This window comes from Microtus pennsylvanicus, chromosome 4 (assembly GCF_037038515.1).
Source record: "Microtus pennsylvanicus isolate mMicPen1 chromosome 4, mMicPen1.hap1, whole genome shotgun sequence".
Lineage (NCBI taxonomy): Eukaryota > Metazoa > Chordata > Mammalia > Rodentia > Cricetidae > Microtus > Microtus pennsylvanicus.
The window spans coordinates 127,363,942-127,381,932 of record NC_134582.1 but is presented as its reverse complement, the minus strand read 5'-3'; the positions used below and the strand labels follow the sequence as shown (position 1 = coordinate 127,381,932).

At 42.8% G+C, this 17,991-nt stretch overlaps 1 protein-coding gene across 1 annotated transcript in view; it reads right to left on the bottom strand.

Moving 5' to 3' along the window:
* Positions 1-1,026: 1,026 nt before the first annotated feature.
* The window catches only part of Cdc123 (cell division cycle 123), a 44,195-nt gene continuing 27,230 nt past the window's right edge, over positions 1,027-17,991 (bottom strand). Inside the window, exons 8-13 of the mRNA XM_075970425.1 lie at positions 17,710-17,785; positions 14,607-14,729; positions 13,599-13,627; positions 3,505-3,624; positions 1,841-1,978; positions 1,027-1,308 (exon numbers count right to left, since the gene is read on the bottom strand). Of these exons, the coding sequence (XP_075826540.1) occupies positions 1,282-1,308; positions 1,841-1,978; positions 3,505-3,624; positions 13,599-13,627; positions 14,607-14,729; positions 17,710-17,785 (513 nt within the window). The 3' untranslated portion in view covers positions 1,027-1,281. The remainder of the gene's footprint in view (positions 1,309-1,840; positions 1,979-3,504; positions 3,625-13,598; positions 13,628-14,606; positions 14,730-17,709; positions 17,786-17,991) is intronic.

Below are 17,991 nucleotides of genomic sequence, written 5' to 3'. Positions count from 1 at the left end.
GCAGTAGATATTTCCTATAAGCCGGCCTGGGTCTGCCAGAGAGCCCTGACAACATCAGCCGAGCCTGACAAGAAATGATGTGGACCTGTGGACAGCGGCCACATCACCTCAGCAGATGCCAGCTCAGCGGATCCCCCCCGCCCCCGACACCAAGCAAGGTAGGGGCATATAAGGCTTACCCCTTCCTGAAATAAACTGTTTCAACACATTCCTGGGACCTATGTCATTGGCTCTGCATCTACTTTGCCTGGCCCCCAAGGGACACCTTCTAGGACCCTGCCATATTTTATTGTATGTGTGTATGCACACACGTGTGTGTTCATGGTGTGTGTGAGTAAATGAACATCAGAGGCTACTCTCAGGAGTCAGCTTTCTCCTTCCACCATGACGTCCAGGGATCAAGCTTAGGTCGGCAGGCTTCTGAGCCTTTACCCGCTGAGCTACCAGCCCATATTTCCTTACTTCTTCGATTAATATTTTAGGTCAGTACACAAATTATTGCGTTTTAGCACGGCATCACCATTCATCTGTATCACTATATTTTGTTCTGCCCCTGCCCTCCTCCCTCACACTGGTCCCTTGCTTTCCCTCAGTATTCACTGTGCTTTCCCTTTGCACGACACCCACTACCCTCTCCCTTTGCACGACACCCACTACCCTCTCCCTTTGCACGACACCCACTACCCTCTCCCTTTGCACGACACCCACTACCCTCTCCCTTTGCACGACACCCACTACCCTCTCCCTTTGCACGACACCCACTACCCTCTCCCTTTGCACGACACCCACTACCCTCTCCCTTTGCACGACACCCACTACCCTCTCCCTTTGCACACCGACTACCTTCTCCCTTCGCATGACACCTACGACCCTCTCCCTTCCCATGTCATTTAAGCTCTCTTCTTCCCTCTCAGGATCTCTTACTATTTCTGTAAAGCATAATTCTGACCACCTACCTGACAGGTAGAAAAATGGAAATGAAAGAAATACAGATAAATCTGAACAGACTGAGCTAGAGAGCAAGTATTTCATAGAAAGTGATTTTATTATCGGAACAGTATGCTTCCTTATGTTTAAGATCTATTTATTATGTTACTGTTTTTTTTTTACAAATACCAAAGTTCCTCCATCTTTTCCCAAGTGAATACGCATGAGTATAAACACGGATGATTTTGCATGCTGCCCACTCCATCCCCGGCTGTTAGGATCACTGGGAGGTTGTGCGCTGCGCCGTCTCCTAGAGTAGCTGTTTCTCTCTTCTACTTAGCCACAAAGCAGCACTCAGTCGTCCTCTTGCTCATTTCTTTTCTGTCAAAGGAAACCAAGAACGTGTTGAAGAAGCACATTAGGTCACTGTTTCTATCAGAAAGTGTAATTTCCTGGAGATCTTCACAAAAGATGTGGCTGAAATTATGGAAAAAGCATGCTTTAACTAATTTGATAAGCTGGCTTATTACCTGGTTCCTGGATGACAACCCTCAGGCATCTGAATATTTTCTTCTCTTTCTTACATGGGTACACACACTCCAACAAAGAAACACACATATTCACAATCACCATGTAGCAGAGGAGACATGATCTTCGAGCCCCATGACAGCATACATACTTAAAGCTAGCAGTATGCAAATTTTTCAAATGAGTATGTGTCATAAAAGTGTATTCTGCCATCCTAACTGACAAGTTATCCCTTAACCTTGTAGTTCCTATTTCCTTACAGAGCAGCCTAATTCTTTCATTGTGGTCCTTTAATCCATAATAAAAAGCCCAGGTGGTCCAGGACTGAAAGGACGTGCCACAAAACACACTTGAATCCCAGCACATGAACTTCCATATACTGTACCAGTTTAAGGAAATCTATGAGCTTGTAAGCGTCTTCCCCAGTGGAGAGGTCCACGAAGTCCTTGGGCAGTCGGTAGCTCAGGTAGGGACTGGGCTGCACTGTGACTTCACTGTTTGTGCAGCGGAAGGCTGGAGAATCCTTTACAAAGAAAAAACAGCAAAGTCTGTCATTTTGTTTTTCGGTCGACTTTCTAAACTTAAAAACAACAGTAGCACAATTTCAATGTTATTGTTCTCTTCTGTACTAGAGAAGGAAGAAAGCAAGACTCTAAAGTAAGAGAAGGTACCAGAATTTAAGATACTTCTACATGGTTACTAGAAAGTGAACAGAAAGTCTTTCACAAGTACTCTGCCCTTGGGGAAGTACCTTGCCCTTCACAGTGAGGGCAAATGAGTACTCTGAATTCCATACTTTTTTATACTCCTCTTAGATCATCTGCCATTGCACCATCTATGTGAACTGCAACTCATTCTTTAGTACACTTGATCAAGTCTTGTGTATAATATGGACATGTTGCCTTGTGCCAAAAAGGACTCCTGAGACAGAAGGCCTTGGCTATGGACTTCTCAGGTGGCAGATATGTAGGTGAGGATGGCTGATGTCCAGCAGAGGAAGACAAGACGGGAACTTAGACAAGACGGGTTGCCTGCTTGAGCATGGGTGGGAGGTATTTAATTGAGCAAAGGCAATGTACCTGTAGCTATCAATGAATATAACTCTTCTCCTCCCAGCAACCATTTACTTTGCCTCTAGTTCCTCAGGCAAGCAAGTTTAAGGGTAGAAAAAGGTAATGCAAATTTGTTGAAAGAAAGGTTAGCTATGAAGATGGGAAAAGGGAAGAATGAAGCTGAGTAAATAAATGTGGTTAAAGAAAAAAACAATTAAGATGGTAGCTACATGAACTTGGCTGGACTCCAACAGACAGGAGTAGACAAGAAGAGGGTGAAAAACACAAGACGCTAAGTTCAACAGAGAGCTCAAGGCTTAGGAGGGCAGGCAAGGGTGAGCTCAAGGCTTAGGAGGGCAGGCAAGGGTGAGCTCAAGGCTTAGGAGGACAGTCAGGGATGAGCTCAAGGCTTAGGAGGGCAGGCAAGAGTATGTTCAAGGCTTAGGAGAGCAGGCAGCAATGAGCTCAAGACTTAGGAGAGCAGGTAGGGGTGAGATCAAGGCTTAGCAGGCAATTAGCTGAGGAGCTTCTCCTTCCTATAGAGGGGCTGAAAGGATCTGCTGAGAGGAAGATAAGGAACAATGGCTGGAAGAAATAAAAAGCCTGGAGAAGTGGGACCAGCCTGGAGACAACTGAGATGAAAGCTGACCAGGACACTCACCACAAAAGCAGGTCACAGTGAGAAGAGGCCCTGGTCTGGGTAGATAGGTAGCCACCGCTCTCTGTGAACGCGCAGCAGGAATCAAGGACCAGAGGAGCACTGGTACAAACTGACTGAGGGTCAAGGTTCTTCTAGGCGAGCATGACAGGCAGAGCATGGAAAACCCAAATAAGCAGAAAAACTCTGCTTTCCAGGGAAAGCAATGAGCCCAGGGACACCCATTCTGATGGGAAGTAAGAGCCAGCAAAGCTGTGTCTACTGGACCCTTTCCCAGAGGTCTAGGTCCTGCCTATGCGATCAAGGGCACAGTGAATGGACTGAAAAGGTCGGTCTTACCTGCTCCTGAGCGTCCACTTCATTGAAGTCACTTCTTAGGTTGTTCAGCTCTTCCCAAGTAAACAACAGTGAGTCTGTGACTTCCCCAAATGGATTAAAGTCAATCAGCCACACCTTCCCCTGGAGCACAGACAGAAAAAAATCAGCTAAGTATAAAATAAAAACAAACACAGCCTATACTCTCGGATTAAACAGGTATTTTCCTATTACTTTCCCTTCACAATTATCTTAAACACTCAGGAGCTATTTCAAATGATCATCCCTCAGTGTCCCCTCCTAGAGTCCCCTGTCAAAGCAGACAGATCTAAGAGGCGGACTGAAGCAGAGAGAACCAGTTAGAAGGGCCCCATTGAGGGCCCATCTAAACACACTACAAAGATTACAGGAATGTTTTTTATTTTATTTTTAGTTTTCCATTTGGCATTTAGTTTGCATGTATGACAGAGCTTGAAAGCACACGAAGGAGAGAGGAAAAAGATTATATCAACCTTTGAAAGGAATTTCTTGTCTTCAGAAACAGCCTACTAGATGCTCACTTATGGGAAAGAATGCTCCAATAGTTCAACTGTGCTGGAGTCAGGGACAGCTGAGCAGGAAGTGGCCCATACAGACCTATCTGAACTGGGAATGTGTGCAATCCTAGAGAGTCAAAGCCAGGCCATTTGATCACAGAGCCATTTGGGTCATAGGTAGACATGTTTACTTGAAATTTTTATCCTTCTACTTCTGGTTTGCTGTGTGTGTGTTGGGGTACTTGTGCAGAAGTCGGAAGGAGATGTCAGCTGTCTTCTTCAATTGCTTTCCCCTTTAGTTTTTGAGACAGAGTCTGTCACTGAACCTGCAACTCACTAACCAGGCTAGACAGGCTGGGCAGCAAGCCCCAGGGACCATCTTGTCTCTACTTCCCCAGAACTGGAATTATGATGTGGGAAGGTCATTTGTCAATCTGTTGTCTCATTGGTTAATCAATAAAAAAAAAAAACTGCTTGGCCTTATAGGTCAGAAAATTAGGTAGGTGGAATAGACAGAACAGAATGCTGGGAAGAAGGGAGGCCAGGCAGACACCATGCCGCTCCTCTCCAGGGCAGACGCGATGAAGCTCCAGCCCAAGATGGACATACACTAGAATCTTCCTGGTAAGCCACCAGCTCGTGGTGCTACACAGATTGTTAGATATGGGTTAAGCAAGATATGAGAGTTAGCCAAGAAGAGGCTAGATATAATGGGCCAAACAGTGTTTAAATGAATACAGTTTGTGTGTTGTTATTTCGGGGCATAAGTTAGCCAGGCGGCCGGGAGCCGTGCTGCAGGAACGCAGCCCGCAGCTCCTTCAACAGAATTATAGGCACATGCCATTGCATCCAGCTTTTCAGATATGGGCTCTGGGGATCAAACTTTGGCCTTCACGATTGTGTGGCAAGCACTTTATCAACTGAGCCTTCTCCCCAATCCCTGATTTTCTACTGATGTGTTCACTTATTTTATGTACTGTTAACAATTAGATGTTTTATTATAGATGCAAAATTCTCACGTCTTGATCAGATAGCTGTGTCAAATTTGGACACTCCAAAGGAGAGAGAATGCTGAGTCAGCATTCTACTGATGCTGTTTTCATCTAGGCTAAATAAAATTTTAGAGAAGATGAAGTACCTTAACAGGGCTTACTTCAGACACATCCAGTCAATGGCATGGAGTCACTTCAAGAAGTTCCCCCCACATGTCATGTAAGTAAGGTTTCTATTTAATACAATCCCCAGGAGAAATCCTACAAGCTTCTCTTGCCACTTGAGCCATCGGCACACATCAGCCTGGCACCCACCTGCCAATTCTTAGACCGCGTGAAATAATACTAGCCATCAGTCAGCCTGACATAACACCAGATTTGCTTAGGGGCCTATGACTAAGATAGCTTTAGTAGCCTGCCTGTTGTTTTTAACAAAATTCAAATTCTCTCTTCTTGACTTTTGTTTGTGTTTTGAGACAGTTTCTCTATGTAGCCCTTGCTGACCTGGAACTCAGTTTGTAGAACAGGCTGGCCTCAAACTCAGAGACCCACTAGCCTCTGCCACCTGAGTGCTGGAATTAAAGGTGTGCACCACCATGTCTGACTCTATTTGAATTTTCATTATCAACAAAACCATCACATTATCAAAAAGGGGAAAACTCTGAGAAGTGTTATACCTGTTAGTCTAGGAATACTGACTATAAACTAAAATTGTATCTCAATACAAAACCAACAGCCGGGCGGTGGTGGCGCACGCTTTTAATCCCAGCACTCGGGAGACAGAGGCAGGCGGATCTCTGTGAGTTTGAGGCCAGCCTGGTCTACAAGAGCTAGTTCCAGGACAGGAACCAAAAGCTATGGAGAAACCCTGTCTCAAAACTCCAAAAAAAAAAAAAAAAAAAACAAAAAAAAAAAAACAAAAACCCAGCATCATTGGTAGCTGGTTGCATTTGCTCTGAAAGACAGATACCATTTTCATAAGCCCCCCAAATAAGGTAAGCCAGCTATAGTGAGGCATAAAACTGTGCAGAATGAAATGTTATGGTTGAACATGCTTTTATATGACATCTCAGGCCTCAGTCATCCTGAGCAGTTAATTCCATATAGGGAAATTCGTAAGAAATGAAGACTCAGACCAATGTTTCTTGAATCAACCAAATGATCACTCATCAGTAAATGTCTCTAAACTAAAAAGACCAATCAACAACAGAATCTGTCCCTTCAACAAGCTCAATCTAGATCACAACATACTTCCTAAACAACCAGAACCAACACCACCCACAATATGGAGCACACTGCCATGGGACAGAGCAAACTTAGGTGTGATGAGATTACAGCAGAGCTCAGGAGAACCTGCCTGGCTGAGGATGCTAGAAATGCTTCCCAGATGGCTGCTCTGAGAAAGATCTCACTGCACCGTCCAGTGCCTCAGCCACCCAAACAGCTACGGTTACAGATAGCACCACGGTACCCAGTCTTTGAAACTCAGAATTTGGAGGACAACAGTCACAGTGTGGGTGAGAGAGCAGTGTGGATGGGAAAGCCGATAACGCCGAGAAAACTCAAGAATAATACAACCATATTTGGTGAGGTCACGGACAGCAGATTGTTTTGGTTAGTGTGTAAAATTCATGATGGTTTGTTTCTACAATACACTCTGCTGAGGTGTCTTTAAAGACCTCCTATTTGAAACAGGATGAAATTCAGATTAAAAGAATCCCTTTATTATTTTTTTGCGGTGGTGTACACTTTTATTTTTATTTTTTATTAATTATTAAAGATTTCTGCCTCCTCCCCGCCATAGCCTCCCATTTCCCTCCCCCCTCCCCCGATCAAGTCCCCCTCCCTCGTCAGCCCAAAGAGCAATTAGGGTTCCCTGCCCTGTGGGAAGCCCAAGGACCACCCACCTCCATCCAGGTCTAGTAAGGTGAACATCCAAACTGCCTAGGCTCCCACAAAGCCAGTACGTGCAATAGGATCAGAAACCCAGTGCCATTGTCTTGAGTTCTCAGTAGTCCTCATTGTCCGCTATGTTCAGCGAGTCCGGTTTTATCCCATGAAAAGAATCCCTTTAAATGTACAGACAACAACTGTGAGAAAGAGGGGAGAATCCCCAGTAGCCAGAAAGGAAAGGGGTCTGAAAACCAGAGGTAAGAGTCTAGTTGAGGAGCAGGAGCTTAGGGAGCTTAGAATTCCTCCCAGGAATCCAAGGGCAAGGGTTTCAACACCACACAACAGGCAGGGACTGGCCCAAAGGAAGGACTTAGGACTAGGGAGCAACTTCAGAGGGCTCAAGTTGATGTGCCAGGCTTTGTTGATGCCCCAGTGGAGCCTTTCCCTCTCTGAGGGTTAGATGTGGGATAGAGAGGGCAAAGGTGAGTGGAGCGGAAGGAGGGAAGGAGGAAAGGAAGAACTGGAATTGGTATGCAGATTGAAAAAAGATTGTTTCTATATAAAAAAGTAAATTAAAATAAATAGATAAATAAATAAATGAATGGCTGGAGAGATGGCTTAGAAGTTAAGAGCACTGGCTATTCTTCCAGAGGTCCTGAGTTCAATTTCCAGCAACCACATGGTGGCTCGCAATCATCTATAATGAGATTTGGTGCTCTCTTATGACATGCAGGAATATGTGTCAGAACACCATATACATAATCAATAAAATCTTTAAAGAAAATGTGCCAAAAAAGAAAGAAAAATAAATGCCTACCGACTGACTGGGAACCAAAGGCATCGTCTTTCTCCAGAGTTTGAGAAACATGATAGGAGCAAATGGAAATTCTGATCTCTAAAGTCCTTAGGATTCTCACAAGTAAAAGCTCATTAAAGATTAATTCAAAGTAAAACAAACAAAATAAACGATGAGATTAAAGGAAACAACATGGGTGAAAGTCTGCAAATATAGCAGAGACTAAAACCCCAAGATCTTAGGTGGAAAAAACATCATACTGAGAGATAATAAGAATAAAAATACTGATGTTAGGACAATTGAATAAGGTCTAGAAAAAGACAAAATTGGATCCATATTTGCACAGCAAACAGATAAATGAAAAAATACTAAAGAAATCAAAGATTTAAACATAAAGCAAGAACTCAAACTAGAGGAGCTAAGAATGGTAGCTCACACTTGTACTTCACTGCAGTCAGGAAACTGAGGCAGGACTGCCTTGAGTTCAAGGTCAGGCTGCACTACTTGGAAGGATCCTGTCTCAAAACAAACCGAAAGACTCCCCATATAATCCAACAATATTTTGTTTATAAGACAGCTAAACATAAAAGCATAAAAAAGATGAACTCACAAAACAATCCCAAGCCTGCCATACTATTGATATTAGATAAAATATATAATGAAAAACATATTAGGAATAGAGAAAGCCCCTACTTAATGGTAAGATTTCACTTGAAATGATCTGTCATGGTTAATCTCAACCGTCCATTTGCTTGGACTGAGAGACACCCAGGAGATTGGTAAAGCATATTTCTGGATTTATCTCTGAGGGTAAGTCCACAGATGACTGCTACAAAAGACAGGGACTGAAGGAGAAAAACCCACCTTGAATATAGGCAGCAAAGGCCAGAGAAAGGGTCCTTGGAGGGAAAATAAAAAGCAGACAGAAGTCCATCGGTGCAGCGCTGGCCCATGCACTCTTTCTTTCTCTGCTTCCTGGCATTCATGAGCTGGGTAGCTCTGCTCTACTCTACCACCTCATTCTCTGGTGTCTCAGTCACCAAAGGCTCACAGTGATGGGGCCAAATGGCCATGGACTGAAACCTCTGAAACTGTGAGCCAATATCCATATGTCCTACTTTGATTTACATCGTATGTTTCTTCAAAATAATAAAGGCTGACACAGAAAAATTAGTGTTATCTAAGAACATAACTTCAAAATAGAGAAGAAGAAACTAACACAACTAGAAAGCAAGGTATTTTAGTAGACATTGGATTTTTTCCATGTGATAAAGTCTACACATCTATAAAAATAAACAAACGGCACAAAGAACCCGTTCCCTCCTGGTCTGCTGCACTAGTTTATCGGTTCATTGATGATACTGCTCATTGGCAACCCCAGCCCTTCCCCCAAAGTGCACTGAGTTTACAGAGATCCACCAGCACCACTCCCTCTAGAAGCTGCAGATTTTAGGAACAAGCTTGATCTAGATATAGCTACCTGTAGAATATAGCACACACAAGCTGAACTTCCTTTGGCAAGCACACACACAAAGTTTCCAAGGGCATGATCAAGTTATAAAGTCAAACTTACAAAAGCAAGACTCAAAACTAAACATATACTCTGTCCAAAGAGCAATGAAACTACAAGTTAATAACAACACAACACATCTGAAAAGGGGGGGAGGGAGGGAGGAAGGGAAGGAGGGAGGGAGGGAGGGAGAGAGAGAGAGAGAGAGATTTGTTTTTTAAGACTCTAAAACAGGACTGGAAAGATGGCTCAGAGGTTAAGAGCAATAGCTGCTCTTCCAGAGGCCCTGAGTTCAATTCCCAGCAACCACATGGTGTCTCCTCTGTAGTGCGATCTGGTGCCCTCCTCTGGTGTGTGTCACATAATAAAGAAATCTTTAAAAAAAAATCGGGAGACTGAAAAAAAAGGCTATAAAATAACAGACAGATGGATCTCTGTGAGTTTCAGGCCAAATTGTTCTACATAGTGAGTTGTGCGTTCTAGGTCAGCTAGAGCTACATAGCAAAACCCTGTCTCACAAAAAAAGAAAAAAGAAGAATGCACATAATGACTAAATTCTACTGGTATATTACCATCCCTGTGGGAACTTCGGAGAGCATTTTCCACGGCCCTATTTCAGACGTACTGAGTGGGTAGGTCACCAATGTGACGAGTACCGAACAGGACTCTGCAGACTAAATCAACTTGTCCAACACAATAAACACAGTTGCATCAAAGTGTTGCCAGGTACAAACACACCTCAGCTATATTTCATGAACCAGACCACTTACATACATGAGTTAGCTTTCTACAAGAATAGCCTCACAATAATATATTCAAGAAAACGTCTAACAAACTCTGATACACGTGCCATTGAGTAAATGCAAATGAGTTGTACAATATGGTCTAAATCTCTGAACAGAAACTGTCAGGATGTTTAGACTGGCGTGCTTCTCACTTTTAAAAATGTAACTAGTTTTAGATCCACACGATCTCAGCTACCATTACTCATGGACTCGTCCAACTTCACGTTAAGAAATTCCTCAACTCTTTTACAGGCGAAACAGCTGCTTCACCTGTCAGCCCTACTCAGTCAGTGATCACGACACCTGCCAGGGACAGGAGGAGACAGCTTGCCTGATTCCAACATTTCCAAGTGGCAGTATATGAAATAACTGGTTTAGTAGCTGTACAATGTGGGCAGACAACACATACCTCAGAGCATTAGACAGACAGATATGGGATTAAATAATACTAACAGCCTTCTGGGAAAAGAGTGTGTTCTAGACAGTAGGCTGGGTTCATTCTGCTTTAATTGCCTTGATGCTGCCTGCAGCAGGCCAGTCCTCACAAACATTTACATGTCTGCCACTTCCGTGTCAAGATAATAAACTTCTCCACTGTCCGAGGTTATGCTGATTGAAACTTTCTATCAGAAGCGCAGCAGTTGGCACAGTGGATTCATATATGCTGGTCGTGTGAGCGATCTGCCAGTCTACAGTAAGAAGCAGAGCTGAGTGATAGCCAGGGACTCTGGGCTGCAGGACCAGATTTCTACCCATGAACTCACCCCGCCTCCCATTCTTCGGAGGTTTATTTCCACACAGCTGAAACTTTCCAAAGCATTGTTCCTGTCTGTACCCTGTTTCATCTATTTGTGTATGTGTGATGTGTGTATGTACACACACAAACCAGAGGCTTACACTAAGGTATTTCTCTCCACTCGACTCATTGAGGCAGGGTCTCTCACTGGACCTAGAGCTCGCTGGGTTTACAGCACTCCAGAGTGCTACACCATGACCACTCAGCCTTTCCGTGGGTTCTGAGGGTCTGAACTCCGACCATCATGCTTGCACAGCAAACACTTTATCCACTTTAACTACCTTAGTCATCTTCCCAGCCCCAACTCATCTCACTTTCTAACACTTAGATCTACCTTCACTCGAGAAGACAGAGAGGTGAACAGCAGACAGTGACGAGAGGACAAAATTCTATGGGCCACATTCGCTTGGTCAGAAAGAATTCACAGCTGTGACAGGCATCACAGTCGCACGGTGGAGTGGGAATGAGACACCGGCTGGTGAACGGGTCAGGCGTGAGGAAATCTATCTCTAACAGCTCAGTCACCAAGCAGACTCACAGGACAACATTCAGACTGAGGCTTCTCTGAGAATCACATGGCTTAGACAATGAAATCTCTGCTGTAGGAAGTTTGTATGAAGTCAGGCTTTTGTTTTCTTTTTCCTCTCACCAGTTTGCATCACTTTTAGGATGTTAAGTAAAAGTGTTAGATGTTTCTCAGAAGAAGATATACAGATGGCCAACAGACTCAAAAACACTCAATCCACCCACCAGAGGTGTGCAAATGAAAGCTAATGAGATTGCCCAGCACCAGCCGCAACAGCTGCTATCAGAAAGAACAAAGATAACAAGTGCCGGCAAGGATTTGGGGAACAGTGAGCCCTCATGTTCCTGGGAGGACCGTAAGCTAGTTCAGCCCATGAGGAGCAACATGGAAGTTCCACAAAAAGTTAAAAACAGGCCTCCTGTCAGCCTGTAAAGGCACTTGCTGACAATGCCGATGACCTGGGTTTGACTTCTGAACCCACGTGGTGGAAAGAGAGGACTCGCAAGTGCCTCCACACTCTCACACATTTTCAACATAAATAAATAAAAAACGGAAGAACCGTATGACCCAGCAATCCCAGTCCTTGGCATACATCCGAGGAGAACTCAGTACCTGAAGAAACCACTGTCTCCCATCTTTATTCGCAACACTATTGACAATAACCTGTAAGTGTGGATAGCTTAAGGCCCAGTCAGCTAATAAATGGGTAAAGAAAATGTGATCCAAATACACAACAGAATAATGTTGAGCAATAAAAAAAACCTGCTACCCAGTTATCTGAGGCAACACAGATGAACTGGAAAGCCTTATGTAAGGGAACTAACTGAACCAGGCAAGGGCGAATACCACATGACCTCATTCATATTAGAAATCAAACCAAGAATCTCACAGGAGTCAAGAGTAGAAATGTGGCTACCAGAGGGTGGGTACACAGAAAGATGGGCAGACGTTGATCAATGTACAAAGTTAATGTAGGGGAATAAGAAATTCTGATGTGTTACTGCATAGCAGGGGGACTATTGGGATGTCCAACCTTTTAACACTGGGATAGGATATTGTCACCCAAATGTATTGGGTCCCATTAATAGCTATCCTGGGTCACATGTGACCACAGGCTGCAAGTTGGAAATGGGTTCTACATAATGATGATGTTCTGTGTTGTTCAAGAGAATTTTGAATGTTCTTACCATAAAGAATTACAAATATTTGAGTAGAAAGCTGTTTACCCAGAACTAAACATTACATCATGCAGACATGCATTGAATTGTTAAATTCATCTAATTTTTATGTTTTTATGTATTAGATAAAAATCAATTTAAGTAAAAAATGTCAACCTGGGCTGGGGAGATAACTCAGTTGGTAAAGTGCTTGCCTCACAGTTACGGGGGCGCAAGTTTGATCCCCAGAAAACACAGAAAAATGGCAGGTATAGTTGGGACACATTTGTAAGCCAGCACTGGGGAGGTGAGACAGGAAGACCTGAGGCTCACTGCCTAGCTGGCCTCATTTAATTGATGAGATCCAGGTCAATGACACTTGCTTCCTCAGTTGGAGACAGGTATTTCTGAGGATGTTCCCTGAGGTTGTTCTTTTTCCTATGTGCACAACCCACGTGCAACATACAGCATGTGTGACCTTCCCACATGAATATGAATACATATACACACTCATTTAAAAATTTAAAGGATAAATATTAAAGAAAAAAATAAAGAATAAATGTAAACAAGATTACATCTTTAGTTAAAGCAAGTCATGCAAAGAACCCTTTAGTTGACTTTAAAAGAAAGAAATTAAGTACCAAATTCCTGGCCAGTTAAGTGTGTACAATGAATTATTTTCAGCAGGGTCAGACCTCCCAAAAAGCGTGAGGAAGGATATAAAGTAGCCACTTATTTATCTACTTGTTCCTTTACTAGTCCCTGCATTGAGGGCACATGGCCATATTCCCGAGATCAGATGAGATCAGGCACATTCAGGGTCATATGGCTATAGACCATAATCCCAACACACAGGAGCAATGGTAGGAAGGCCATGAGTTCAAAGCCAACCTGGCTTATATAACAAGATCCAGGCCAGCAGAGCTACACGGAAAGACAGTTGCAAAAATAAGAACGCTGAGTTTCTTCATGTTGGGCATGCTATGTAAGGAGTAACCTTGCAGTGTGAATTCCCAGACCCCAGCTTGAGAACACATTTCTTGAGCAGCAGACCATCGTGGCCTTAATGGTTGTGCACTCTGCTCACCCTTCCTTGTTTTAAAGCAGGTTAACTACAGTCTACTTACCCTACTGTCTCTGTATATATCGAACACAACTGCAAAGAAAAAAAACTCAGTTACTAATAAACTAATACTTTTATAATCCACATCTTTTGTTGAAACTCAAGTACATTTTATTACTAAACACAACAGATCATTAGCCTTGAATACTTAACTCTTCTAGATCTCTAAACTCAGTCAGGAATGGTGGCCCACATTCCTTAGCACCAGGGAAACTAAGGCAGGAGGATTGCTGTAAGGTCAGGGTCAGCTTGAACCACCAGTGGTATCCAGGCCAGTGGACTATAGTGTGAGACCCTGTCCCAAAACATCAATTAACTGATTCACTGATGAAACAAAATTCCAGACATAAAAGCATTCTGTGCTGTACTCTCTGTTTAACTGCCTCCTTCTTCTCTACCCGCAACTGTAATGATTCCTCATACTTAAAAATGCAAACCGAACGCCAACATCATCTGAACCAGTTGCTTCCATGGGCAGAGGAAGCTGTCACCAAGAGAAATACTAATAAAAGGAGCATCCATTACTTATTTGAGGCGTGAAATGAGTAAAATTTGTCATAAGAAAGCACAAAATGTAATTATAAGACAGCACAATTCATCTTCTTTTTTAATTAAATCTGCTACGGAACTCAGTCGTGGCAAGTAGAAAAGGCATAAATCATAGATATAATTCTAAGCTATTCAAAAACTCTCTTACACACCACAAACTTTCAGTTCCTCAAAACACCCCCCAGCTGTTTGCTCTCGGCCCCTGCTGTCTCTGATTGCACAGATGCTAAAATAGAGAAGCACCCTGAGGAATGCGAACACCTACAGGCGCGGAGAGAACTGCACTGGCATCAAATGTTACCTGACTAAATGAGGTGAAACGCACACAGAAATCACCAGGATATCACCTGGTGATAGAGAGGCACGCTAAGAGCACAGACTTTGAGCCGAGTGCACACACGGACCACAGTGAGTGAGGCTCAGTGACCAGTCTCATGTCACCGCACTGACAGAGAATACTCACAGTCTTCATCTAAGAACTTATACTGTATGTGTTCCTTGAAAAAGTCTTGAATACATCTGAGAATTTCTTCTTTTTGTTTAGAAATATGATCATAGTATTGCGTGTAGTCCCTCTGAGAAATACCTGGCAAGAAAACATTCCACAGATGTTATTATACAATGCTCCTAAAACACCAACATGTAATTCAAAGTAGTAATCAAAGCCATTAAAGCTGGCCAAAAGGCCAAGCAGGTGAGCCCTGCTGCACAAATGACTCAACCACAGAGGTCATGTGGATAAGAAAATCTTTAGCTCCACAATGCCATGCAGTCTTAATTTTGGAAGTAGTTATTTTATTTAGCAGAATGGAAAGAATTCAGTCACAAAAAGCTTGTTGAGTAAAACATGCAAGTGGCAACTCTAAACCTGTGCATATGCACTTTTATTTTTCTAAGAGTCTTTTCAAATCAACAGCCTCTTCCACTGGGGAGGGGAGTATCCCTCTCACACACCCGCCTTCTTCACGCTCTCTCTGTAAAAGCAGTCTATTCTTCCTGTTTTGGGGAAGCTGATCTATCTTTAGAGGCTGATCTTTCAAGTCACAAAAAATCAAATATTCCCTTTTTTAAAAAGTGAAAGGGCTGTTGTATGAATTCAAGTCCTAGGGAAAAGGTTTCTACTATAAAGAAAGGCTTCCTTAGTCACACACCTAGGTCTCTCTCTGCCTACTTAAACTAAGGACTATCTAACAGTCAAAATGTCTACATTTATTTTAGTTATGGAAATGAATGCTGATATCACATTCAACGAACAGTGGTGTGATGTGGGATTTCCCCATTGTATGCTGTGAATATTACCATTGGTTAATAAAGAAGCTGCTTTGGTCTATGGCAGGGCAGAATATAGCAAGGTGGGAAATCCACACAGAGATAGATAGAGGAGGAAAGAAGGCAGAGTCGGGGAGATGCCATGTAGCAGCTGAAGAAGAAAGATGCCAGAACCTTAACGGTAAACCACGAGTCTCATGGTAAAATAGAAAATAATAGAAATGGGTTAATTTAAGATGTAAGAGCTTGCTAGGAATACACTTGAATCATTGGTCAAACAGTATTGTAATTAATATAGTTTTGTGTGATTATTCGCATCTGGGTGGCCAGGAAACAAAATCACAGTCCCTGTTTACAGTGAGCTGATATTCAATTATACTTCCCTTTGTTAACAAATTTATTTTATAGAACACATGCAGAGATCCACAACCAAACATTAGACAGAGCTCAGGGAATCCTGTGGATGAGGGGGAGGAAGGATTGTAGGAGCCAGAGGGGTCAAGACCATCACAAGAAAACCCACAGAATCTACTAACCTGGTCTTATAGGGGCTCACAGAGACTAAATCAACAACCAGGAAGCCTGCATGGAACTGACTTAGGCCCTCTGCATATATGTTACAGTTGTGTAGGTTGGTCTTCTGTGGGACTCCTAACAGAGAAAGCAGGGGCTGTCTCCGAGTCATTGCTGGCTTTTGGAACCCTGTTCTTTATACTGGGTTGCCTTGTCCTGCCTTAATACAAGGGGAGGTCCAGTCTTACTGCACTTGATATTCCATGTTTAGCTGATATCTATGGGAGGTCTGCCCTTTTCCTAAGAGAAATGGAGGAGGAGTAGATTGGGGGAATAGGAAGGAGAGCAGGGGGAGCTGGGAGAAGAGGGAGGGGAAACCTCAGTTGGGATGTAAAATAATAATAATAATAAATCATTAAAAATACATTGGAAAATTTTAAAAGAAATTATCTTCAGCATTTAGCTTGAATAAGTGATAGCTAACAAAATAATAACTTCAGAGGCAAGAACACAATGTACTTGTTTGTTGAATATATTTTCTTTTGCTCATGTAACAAACAGGGCCCTACTAACAGAAATAAAGATTGTAGGGGCCTGGAGAGATGTCTCAGTTAAGAGTACAGATGGTTCTTGACAGGGGACAGCACCCACGTTAAGACTTCTTAGGATTAACTCCCTCAGCTTCAGCTCCAGGCAAATCCAATGGGCACCTGTACTATGTGTGTATAACCCCACACAGAAACACAGATACACGACTAAAGAAAATAAATCTTAGCCGGGCGGTGGTGGCGCACGCCTTTAATCCCAGCAATCGGGAGGCAGAGGCAGGCGGATCTCTGGGAGTTCGAGGCCAGCCTGGTCTACAAGAGCTAGTTCCAGGACAAGCACCAAAAGCTACAGAGAAACCCTGTCTTGAAAAAAAAAAAAAAAAGAAAGAAAAGAAATCTTTTTTAAAGAAAGAAAGACTGTTAAAACTTGGCTTTTTATGATGTTTACAAGCACGTTATAGCTAGTAACACAAACTTTCTAATATTACAGACACTGTGTGTTGAGATTGGGAACAGTTGTCCCCTCCATCTCTAGGGTCCATACAAGACTAACAATGCCACCTTCCTGTGTGGAAGTCGAACATAGGCTCAGGACCCTCAGTAACACAGGGCTCAAGACTCTATCAAACGGAGGCAGCAGCTGGCAGCAAAACTGCCCTAATCACTTAAGTTATTTCCTTCAAAAGCTTGCCTTCTTTTCTTTAGCTATTTTATTATTTAATGAAACATGACAGTGTACTTACTTATGAAATAGTGTGATGTGACATTTTGAAATATGTATGATAAAAATGATAAAATATATATTCACACAATGAAATACAATTTGATCACAAAAGAACAAAATTCTAAAATTTATTAACATAGTTATCCTTCTCTTTTAAAAAACAAAATATTAATCATTTAAATGTTTATGTGTATGTGTGTGTGTATATGTGTGTATTTTCCTGTTCAGGCATGTGTGAACACACCCCTGCAAGCAAACAAGTTCATGTGGTGGTCAAGAACAACCTACAGGAGTTAGCTCTCTCCTTCCACCATGTAGGCTCCAGGGACTGAACTTAGGTCATCAGACCTGGTGACCTGGACCCACTGAGCCACCCCACCAGCCATCTTCTTTTGGAGATTACTTTGGGTTTAGAGCTGTAACAGAGCACTTGCCTAGCACATACCTGGATCTGGGTTCAATTTCTGGAAACACATACGCATTAAAGATTACCTTCAAGGATAAAAACTCACCAATAAGCTTGTTTTCCTTGACAAAACATCGGAATTCAGCCCCAGGAATTAATTCACACCATTTTCGGAGGACAAGCTATGGACAAATGGATAAATATAACAGAAGTATACCAGAAGACCCTTTCAGACCCTTTCACATCAAGACCTTATTGTGATGATGCCATAAAAGTGGTTTGAGAAAAAGAGGCCACTTAAACAGGAGATGTGACATGAGACGCAGGCAACAGAGCTGAGTGAGACCTATCATTCTAATAAGAAGAAATTGTTCTGAAACATTTTAGG